Source organism: Moschus berezovskii, chromosome 3 (assembly GCF_049115385.1).
Source record: "Moschus berezovskii isolate FMDL1 chromosome 3, NW_MosBer_1.0, whole genome shotgun sequence".
NCBI lineage: Eukaryota > Metazoa > Chordata > Mammalia > Artiodactyla > Moschidae > Moschus > Moschus berezovskii.
In genome coordinates, this window is record NC_142462.1 from 78,914,090 (window position 1) to 78,924,377 (window position 10,288).

Consider the following 10,288-nt stretch of genomic DNA (forward strand, 5'->3'; position numbering starts at 1 on the left):
ATAAGCACTGCAGACACGGGAAGAGTTCGCTCCGTACGAACAAAGCAAGTCCCTCTCTGAATGTCAAGCAGAACAGCTGGCTACAGTGCATGGTACTGATCTTATTTGGATTGCGAGTCCAACAAACCAACCGTGAAAAAATTTATCATGAGATAACTGGGGTTGAATATGAACTGGACATTCAGTTATAACAAATTTTTGCTGATTCTTTTTAGGTGTGGTCTTGGCATTGTGTCACTGTTTAGAAGGGTCCTTTAGGAATATATACCCTAAAATATTTAGATTTTTTGAGTTGATGAAGATAGTGGGAAGAACAGGAAAGGAACAAATACAGAATTTTTCTCCTTTGACTAAGTCCCTGCAAAGAGCTGGCAGAAGAATCACACAAGAAATGATGTCTGGAATTTGTTTCAAACTAATGGGGGGAAGTGACAAGGGGAGTGACAGATGAGCCAAGACTGGCCCTGCACTGGTGATTGTTATGCTCGTGACAGGGATGGGGGACAGGACTCCATTATCCAATCTCCATTCTCTCCACTTGCTATTATGTGCTGGAAACTGCTCACCCTAACATGTGCTATAGACTAGACTCATTTCAGAAGGCTCCTAGAGGAAGCAGCTAAAAAAATTGGCAAGCATCCTCCACGAGGCTGAAACTAAGCCATTCAGTGTGACTGCCCACCAGAAGAAGCCGGGTATGAAAACAGCCAGTGTTTCCAAACAGGAGACTCAACACCTGGGACACAAGGGCATGAATTCCAACCTGCAGGCTTTGATTTTAAAAGGAGTTGCTTCTCCCACAAGTAATCCCCAGGTGCAGGCTGAGGGACTGGGAGAGGGGAGGGCAGAGGGGATTGGAGGTGGGGAGCAGAGGGGCCAGGAGAGGGCAGGGCAGAGCAGAGGGGATGTGGGGAGGGGAGAGCAGAAGAGATTCAGGTAAAGCATTACATTACTCCAGCAGGCAGGACAGGCCAAGTGGCCTTCAACATGCATCATGTTTTTGTACTTTCTTCACAATGGAAAATTTCAAACATACAAACAGAAAACAATATAGCAAGCCCTCCATGAACCCATCACCCAGTTTCAAAAATCATCAACAATTTCCTGCCATTCTTTTCTGGTTTTGTTTTTTGGCTGCACCCTGAAGTATGGGATCTTAATTCCCAACCAGGGATTGAGACCAGGAAGAGATTGAGGATCGAACCCGAGTCCCCTGCGTTGGAAGCTCAGTCTTAACCACTGGGCCACCAGGCAAGACCCTTACCTGTTGTTCTTATATCATTAATCCCACCACCCCTCCCCTCCATACTACTCATTCTCTCATAGTTTTTAGGTAGGGTATACCTGACCAGAACTGTATAAACCTTAACTGCACAATTCTGACAAATGCAGGCACCCATTTAACTTGCACCTCAACTGTGAAAGAGAACATTTAAAGTTCTCAGACACTCCCAGAAAGTTCTCATATTTGTACCCTAGCCTCACCTATTCTAGAACTTAACCATGAGTTAATTTTGAACTGCATTTATTTACAAGTTAGTTCTGCATTCATTATTAGCTATTTTTGCAAGTTAGTTCCTCATCCCCAGCAAGGAACTAGACAGATCAGGCTTTAACTTTAAAACACCACCAGGCAAACCAGGGCTCTAGCCCAGGTCCTGCTGCCCAAGCAGGTAATTTTGGCTCAGTCTATGAGCTCTTCGGGGCTTTAAATTCATAAGGATAGTTTACAACCAGGCACCGCCCCCCGCCATCCCCCTCCGCCCTCCATTCCTACATTGCTGGGCATCAAAAAGCCCTGAGGCAGTAACACCATGGCTGAGATCAAGATGGGGTGGCAGAAGAATCATGTGGAAGTCTGAGAAACTGCAGACCCATCCCAAGCCCCATCTGAGAGGCTCCGATCCAGCCAGTCTCAGGTGGGCCCTGAAATTTACATTGTATGGAGCAACTGGGTAATTGACACAGTCACTGGGATGAGAAACCCAGCTCTCAGTTCAGTTCAGTGGCTTAGTTGTGTCCAACTCTTTGCGACCCCATGAATCACAGCACATCAGGCCTCCCTGTCTATCACCAACTCCTGGAGTTCACTCAAACTCACCTCCATCAAGTCGGTGATGCCATCCAGCCATCTCATTCTCTGTTGTCCCCTTCTCCTCCCGCCCCCAATCCCTCCCAGCATCAGAGTCTTTTCCAGTGAGTCAACTCTTCGCATGAGGTGGCCAAAGGATTGGAGTTTCAGCTTTAGCATCAGTCCTTCCAACGAACACCCAGGACAGATCTCCTTTAGAATGGACTGGCTGGATCTCCTTGCAGTCCAAGGGACTCTCAAGAGTCTTCTCCAACACCACAGTTCAAAAGCATCAATTCTTTGGTGCTCAGCTTTCTTCACAGTCCAACTCTCATATCCATACCTGACCACTGGAAAAACCATAGCCTTGACTAGACAGACCTTTGTTGGCAAAGTAATGTCTCTACTTTTTAATATGCTATCTAGGTTGGTCATAACTTTCCTTCCAAGGAGTAAGCGTCTTTTAATTTCATGGCTGCAATCAGCATCTGCAGTAAGGCTAAGGAGCTCTTCTTTCAGATGAGGCTTAAGGGTTCTGCCTCCTCAACAAGCCCAAGGCCTCCTGCAAGACCTTGCAGTCATCCGCCATTCCTCCAGATGTTAGGGGTTTCCTGGGAGTTCGACATTCCCCAGCTCTGCAGCAATGAGAGCAAATCACTTGCTGAATATCTATTACTATGCCAAAACCTGCGCTGGCCCTTTAACATACAATATGATTTAACGCTCAAGGAAATTTCCCAGAAAGAAGTTAATATTTGCCTTTTACAATTTGGACACCAAGTCTCATGGAGGTTGCCCAGGAAGAGACGGAGCCGGGATGGGGTGATGACTGGTTTTACATGTCAGTGTGGCCAGGCTACAGGACCCAGAATTTCATCAGATGCTAACCTAATGTTGCTGTGAAGGTACTGAGGTACTGTGCAGATTTGGGTAACAGTGCACCCAACCAGGTGACTGAGTAAAAGACAGTGTCTTTGATAATCCAAGTGGGCCTCATCCAATCAACTGAAAGTCTTTCAGGGCAAAATGGAACAAAACTAAGGTCTCCCTGGGGAAGAAATTTTGCCTCAAACCTGCATCAGGAGACATGGGTTTGGTCCCTAGGTTGGGAAGATTGCCTGGAGGAGGACACGGTAACCCACTCCAGTATTCTTGCCTGGAAGATCCCATGGACTGAGGAGCCTGGTGGGCTACAGTCCATGCGGTCACAAAGAGTTGGTCACGACTGGCGCTAGCACACACTCATGCATACACACACACATGCATACACACTGACTCTGGAGAATCCTGGCTAATGCCAGGGAATCCAGTTGCACCCAGTAGCAAAAGGCCATGCCTTCCTTGCCTCTACAACACTGGCCATGATCTGCCAACTACCACCTGCAACTCAACCAAAAACCACCCAGGTGTGTACTGGAGCCTCAGCCTGCTTCAGCTGCCCAGAAGTGTCGTTGAATATTACTGTACATCTTTAATTAGATTTCGAGAATAAACTATTCATATTGAAAGGCTACCACAAATGCGAGAAGCTTGTTTTTATGTTTCAATTTTTTTAGTGAGTGGGGGGTGGCATAGTCTACCTCAGCACTTAAGAACAGTAACCTGTCTATTCTGGGCAAGATCATACTTTAGGCAATCCTGAGTTTCACCACCTGATTAATTACATGCCAACCTGAAAGTTTGCTTTCCACTGCCCCATCCACTCAAATGGGCATTAAGTGGTCAGATAGCCCATCAGGATTTCATATATTTTGTATATTTCTAGTTGGGACTCTGGCCTGGAAGGTCTCAAGACACGTGAGGTCTCAGCACCCAAGAAGCTCTGCAGAGTCAACGTGGAGGATGAATGAGGAGCTCAACACACGCTGATTGAACGGGCTTCTGCTCCTAATCCTGTCCCTGGGTGCCGCTTGCATATTAGAGGAAATGCTGGAGGTAATAGTGGAGAGGAGTGAGCGCTTAACAGCGAAAGACGCGAAAGAAAGGAAAGGATGCATTCTGGGCAAAGGTACCCGAGTCAAAGGCAGGAAAGAACCGGCTATTTGGAGAAGAGGAAGGGAGAAAGTCAAAGTAGCAAAGTAGGCTACAGGTGTGGGCCAGCTGGAGAGATGAACTCAGAACAGGGAGCTGCATCAGATGGGGAGCCTTGAACAACAAAATAGCAAACAGGTAGGCAATGAGGAGCCCTGGGGGCTTCCCAGATGAAAACAGGAAAGAACAAGTCATGCTCTGGAGACCTGTATGTGGCAACAAAGCACAGAGGAATAAGTTAGGAAGGGGCACTGGAGAGCCTCCAGCCCCCACTGAGTTAACAGCAGCTGCTAACATGGAGGACTGAGCAAGTGCCAACCCCAAAGAACATGTGTGATCTCTCTAATCCTCCTGAAGGGACTCTTACCAACCCATTTCACAGATAAGGGATCCAAGGCACAGGGAGGTTAACAAGTGTGCTCCGGATCATATAACCAGTCAGCAATGAAGCTCCAGGGCCAGCACACTGACCCCGAGAGCAGCCTGCCGGAGTCCGCCCACAGGGGCAGGCCTGGGCCCTGCGCTCCAATTCTGAGTGGAGCTGAGAAGTAGGGCAAGCGAAGGGGAGACTCATACACTGTAGAGATGATGTCTCTGTAACCTACCGCTTTAGGTCAAAGGCTGACTGGAAGAAGTCTGGGGTTCCTTGGGGTTGTGGCACAACAAGCCGGCCAAAAACCAGCTTTGCTCAAGAACTTATACCTAGTCCTGCTGCAAATGGTCCCACACGTAGTCCAGCTGCTTCTAGACACCGCAGACTTTCAACAACTGGTACCTAGTTTGTAAGCAAGTGGAACACCCCCAAGAGTTCCCAGAAAGCAGAGATGGTGACAGCATAATGGACTGAACTGAGTCCCTCAAAACTGATGTGTTTGAAGTCATAACCCTCAGTACCCCCAGAATGTGACCTTATTTGGAAACTGGGCTGTTACTGATGTAATTGGTTAGGATGAGAAGGTGGGCCCCTAACCCCTAATTCTATATGACTGGTGTCCTATAAAGAGGGAAATCTGGCTACAGGCATGCATACAGGGACAATGCCATGTGAAGAAGGCAGAGACTGGGCTGATGCAGTGAAAAGCAAGGGCTGCCGAAGACTGCCAGCAAATGACCAGAAACCAGGAGCAAGGCCTGGAACCTCTTCCTCACAACCTTCAGCCTCACCATCACAGCCTGGAACCTCAGAACTGCTGAGACCCTATCTCCACTTTTTTCCCTCCAGAACTGTGAGACAGTAAATTTCTGTTAAGTTGCCTGGTTCATGCTACTTTATTGCAGCAGCCCTAGGACACTAATGGGCTTCCCAGGTGGGTCAGTGGCAAAGAATCCCTCTGCCAATGCAGGAGACACAGGCTGGATCCCTGGGTCAGGAAGATCCCCTGAAGAAGGAAATGGCAACCCACTCTAGTATTCTAGGAAATCCCATAGGAGCCTAGCGGGCTACAGTCCATAGGGCAGCAAAGAGTCGGACATGACTGAGCAACTAAACAGCAACAACAACACTAATACAGTGACCCATGCTATTTTTTTCCCATGAGAAGATCATAGGTGCATCTTCACTGCATATTTTAGTAAGTAAAAAGTCTACTGTGAAACGTTGTACTGTAATGCATATCATTACACAAAAGACTATTTCTGTATCATGGTTGTAAGTTGAAACAGACAAGTGTTTGAAATTTCATCTATCTTCAACTGCCCAGGCATCAGGGACTATCTTTGATTTTGAAACAAAAATCAACTTTTACTTTAACAATCAAGGACCTGCTTCCTCTTCCCTTTATGTATTCTTAGAAGCAAATATTGACTGTATCAGATTCTTCCTGTGACCTGAAGAAACCAACTCCAAAGGTCAGAGGTCCTGCTGGACCCCTCACCTAGCAGAAGGTCCCCGTTTGTCCCACGGCATGAAACCACATCAAGATGACCATAAGCCCTCTCAGTTTTAAAGTGGCAACAGCTCTCCGAAATACAGCTGCTGGCTGTAAGTAGTCATCCCATCTTCAAATATGCTCACATATTCAATCCTGCAACTACCGTTGATTTCTTTGCTTAACCAATGCATGACTTTGAAGAATATGTGCCTCATAAGTTATGAGTGAATGGTTGTGGTTAGGAAGGAAAGCTTGTCTGCCCTGGGGAATTCCATACTGTTTGCAACTAATAATTAGCCTCACTAAGAAATGAAACCAAAGCTGTACTTCTTTTGATACTTGGAAAATCCCCTACTCCAAAATATTTTTGCACATGTACAAAAATTATGGAAAGTTATACTATAAAACCAGAATCTCCTACAACTCAAATGTAAGCCACCAGAATTATCTATAACAAACTTAAGATGTTCTTATGTTACAGCACTCCCTCTCTTTGAAGTTAACCTTGAGCATTTAAGATGGGACAGGCGCAGTTCTAAGACCATTCCATGGTATGAATTGCTTAACTCTCATAACAACCCCCTGCAGTAGGCACCTATATTATTCCTATTGTGCAGAATAAAGCACAGATAGATTCAGAAACGGCCCAAGGTCACAGAGCAATGCATGGTGTAACTGGGATCCCAAACCAGGCAGTCTGGCTCCAATCCACCCCACCTCCTTAACAGACAACCAATCAAGCTAGACACAGAGACAAACGACAGAATGTTGAGTGGGGACGGGTTAAGGAGGGTGTGTGGAGGATGGAGGCAAAAGAAGAAAACAATCACATCTCAGGCACTAGGCTGGCACTTCACACATGCTTTTCCCACTTAATGGGCACAGCACCCGAGGGAAGCATTACTCTCCCACTCAACAGATGAGACACTGAGGCCTGGGGGGGGTTAAGGTAGTCCATGTGAGGGCACATTATGATGTGATGCCCCCACACCCAGGTTTGCTGATGGCAAAAACCAGAGCTGTTTTGTTTTTTCAGCCCATTTTCTCCAGAGTCACAGTTTCCAACTGTAACTTCGGCATTACAGATGGTACAATTTGCTTTTTAAAGTCAATCAGCAGTCGAGAGCAGTGGTGCTGGGGTCAGGAATGGAAGTGATGTCCATTCCAGCTGCACGCCTGCACAGAAAGCCAGAGTGCAGTGGAGATGCTTAATGTGCCAGCCTGGGAGTTAGGGGGGCTCAGGGTCTAGATCCACTTCTGGAACTAATTAACTGTTCTGGTTTAGCCAAGCCCCTCAACCTCACTGGATCTCTATTTTCCAAGTATGAATTGGATATACGGATGCCTGGCCCGTGGACCTCACAAGGGGCATGTAAAAGGTGTTACCAATACAGGTGAACTGGCTTGACAGCTAATCATCGCCAGAATGAACAAAACCAGGTCATCTCAGCAACTACCACAGTCCCGCAGGTCTGCACATGCCAGCTGGGGGAAGTAATACCAGGAGAATGGCCTGGGGTGAACCTCACCCTCTCTCTTAGGAAATCTGGGCTCAGGGCATCCAAGGTCTGGCTCTGCCTACGTCCCCGGAGCATTCCCCCATGGCAGCCTTGCTGGTCTAAAGAGATCAACCAGGAAAGCCTGGGGGGGGAGCGAAGTCCTTGAAGAGCAGCCACCTGTGCCTCCAGGTCCTCGCACACTTCGCAGGCCGGTTGGCACCGAGTGGTGATGGGGGAAGGGTGCCATCTGGGACAGCATCCAACCCTGGGTTTCATCCCTGGGTGGCACGGAATCGGGAAGGGGAGCGGCAAAGAACGCTCCACCCCTGCAGGGGGAGGGATTCAGGTGAGACCACCCCCCTCGGTGGAGACTGGAGGAGCGAGCAGAAAGGACCTACCCACCCCTGCCCTCCGTTTGTTCGTAACCCACCGAGACTCCCCCACCCCATCCCATTAGTTCCGGCCCCAGGAAGAGACAGGGACCTGATACGTTTAACACTGAATCACCCGGCACTTGGGCACAATGACCCCTCCAGGAGAGGGCGGAGAAGCTAGTCTGGCAACTGCCTACACAAACAGGGCAATTCTAAAGAGCAGCAAACAAACTAGTCAGGCCCCATTTTGCATAAGATTGCACTCCACAAAAACAACGTCCAAGGAACTCTTGCTGATCAATACCAATTGCTAACGCTGAGGTTTGGGCCAATTAGAGAGGTCCCTTCGGAGGAACTTTGGATAAGACGATTTTTTGGAAATTGCTATGCTGTCTGTAGACACCAACTCGCCGCTGGGAGCACCAGACACTTCAGTCAACAGATTCTGGTGAACTTTGTTTTAAAAGGAAGTTGAACTGAAAAGTTTGAACCTACGAACCAAAGGAAACGTTAATCACTAGGTGACTGTCAGGGTACCCATGTTTTTTATTCTAAGGGGTTACACAAGTTCTGGCGGGGTGGGGGGTGGATTGTTAGGTGTGGAGAATCGTTAGGTAAGAACAGATCGGTCTGTCTGCGGGCCTCGGAGTGGACACTGACCACAGCCCCTCAATCCAGAGAAGCATCGAAAAACGAACTGCAATGGGTTAAAATCCGAAGTGGGTGAGCGCGTTGAACTGGGAGCGCGGTTAAGAGAAACGTGTATCCTCCCGGAGCCCAAGGCCGCTTTCGGTTCCGGAAAAAGACATGTCATTTTACACGAGGTACTGAACGAAGATAGTGGGCCAGAAAATTTCCAGCATACCGTCCTCCCTCTCCACCCCCGAACTACTACCCTTGATCGCCGTCAAACGCAGTACAGGTATTCTTTATAACCTAACTGATGACTTTACCCACTTAGTTCCCAAAAGCCTAAGAGCCACAGCGACAGCACTAAGTCTTCTTCGGTCGAATTCACAAAAAGAACAGGCTCACAGTTGTCCGCAAACCTGCAAACCCCACACCCCCGGGGGCGAAGGGTGGAGGTGCGTGCCGCCCCCCCCCCACCACAATCAGGGCTCCCGGCCAGGTCCCCCAGCACCCGCTCGCGTCCCGCTCTCCTGTTACCTCGCTCGCGTGTCCGCCGGCGTCCGACACTTGAGCCGTCGGTTCCGCAGGTGCCTTCTCCTCCTCCCCGGCGGCCAACGGGCTACTCTGAACCGCTCGCGGACCCCCGCCGCCACCCGGCGCAGCCTGGCTAACGCCGTCCACGCCGGCACCCACTCCCCCGGCAGACGAGGCGGCTGCGGCGCCGAGCAGCGCGTGCGCCCCGTCGGCGTCGCCTGCAGCCACGCTGTGCACCAGCCATGCGTCCACTCGGGTGCTGGGGATAAAGGGAACCCCCAGCGCGCGCACCTCCCGGAGCAGCAGGCCCTCTGGCGGCGCCGCGGGGTCCCGCCCCCAGCACTTGGGGTGCAGCAGTTCGGCGCGCCCCGACCCTCCCGAGGCCGGGAAAGGACGGTGCGCGAAACTGTGGCTCGTCTGGCCATTCTGGAGCAGCAGCTCATCTCCAAGCAGAGTGCGCGGCGGGAACAGCAGGTAGAGGTCTAGGTCCAGGTCCAGGCGGAGCTCCGCCAAGCTCAGCAGGATGGTGAGGTGAAGAAGGCTGCCGCCGTCCGACCACCACGGCTTCAAGGACTTCATCCCCCGCCGCGCGCCCGAGGACGCCCAGGCGGGCGCCCGCGGATCCCTGCGAGCAGGCCGCGGCTCTGGCACGTGCGGGCCCCGCGCGCCGCCGGCACCTGTCCGGAAGACACAGAGCGGCGAAACAATGGACCTGGGCGCGCAGCGGCCGTCGCGGGCCCCCGGAGCAGGGCACAAAGGCGGCCCCACCGCAGCCGGCCGGGCACCTGCTGCTGCGGAGGAGGAACCACCTGCGGCCAGAGCTCGCCCTCTCAGGCTGCCCCGCCGCCCTGAGCGGCAGCCAGGCTCCGCCCCGGGCCGCGGGCGCAGCAGCCGGGGACACGCCCACCGCCGCCCGTGGGAGGGGCCCGCGCGGGGCTGGGCCCCGCGCTCAAAGGCTCTTTATTCCCGGGGAACGCAAAGCTTCCTGGGAGCAGAAGTAGTCTTGGGCGCGAAGCGGCCTCCAACGCTGTGGTCGTGGGCTGGGCGGTTGTGGCTGAAACAGGGGGGTGGGAGTAGAGGGTCCGAGGTAAAGGTGGGTAGGAAGGGACAGGATGTATAGACTGAGGCGGAGTGGGGTGGGGCGGGAAGTCGAGGTACTGGGCGGCATGCAGAGGGCTTCCACCCATGTGAGAACACTGAGCTGGCACAGTAGGTTCAGATCCCAGCGCCACTATCTACCAGTCGTGTGACCTTGAAAAGTTACTTCTCTTTGACTCA

General features: G+C 51.0%; 1 protein-coding gene across 2 annotated transcripts in view; it reads right to left on the reverse strand.

Moving 5' to 3' along the window:
* Positions 1–9,878, reverse strand: part of NFE2L3 (NFE2 like bZIP transcription factor 3) — a 33,527-nt gene extending 23,649 nt beyond the window's left edge. For both annotated transcript variants that reach the window (XM_088834607.1, XM_055420993.2), the window contains exon 1: positions 9,014–9,878. In XM_088834607.1, coding sequence (XP_088690733.1) covers positions 9,014–9,589 — 576 coding nt within the window. In that variant the 5' untranslated portion in view covers positions 9,590–9,878. The remainder of the gene's footprint in view (positions 1–9,013) is intronic.
* Positions 9,879–10,288: the final 410 nt, after the last annotated feature.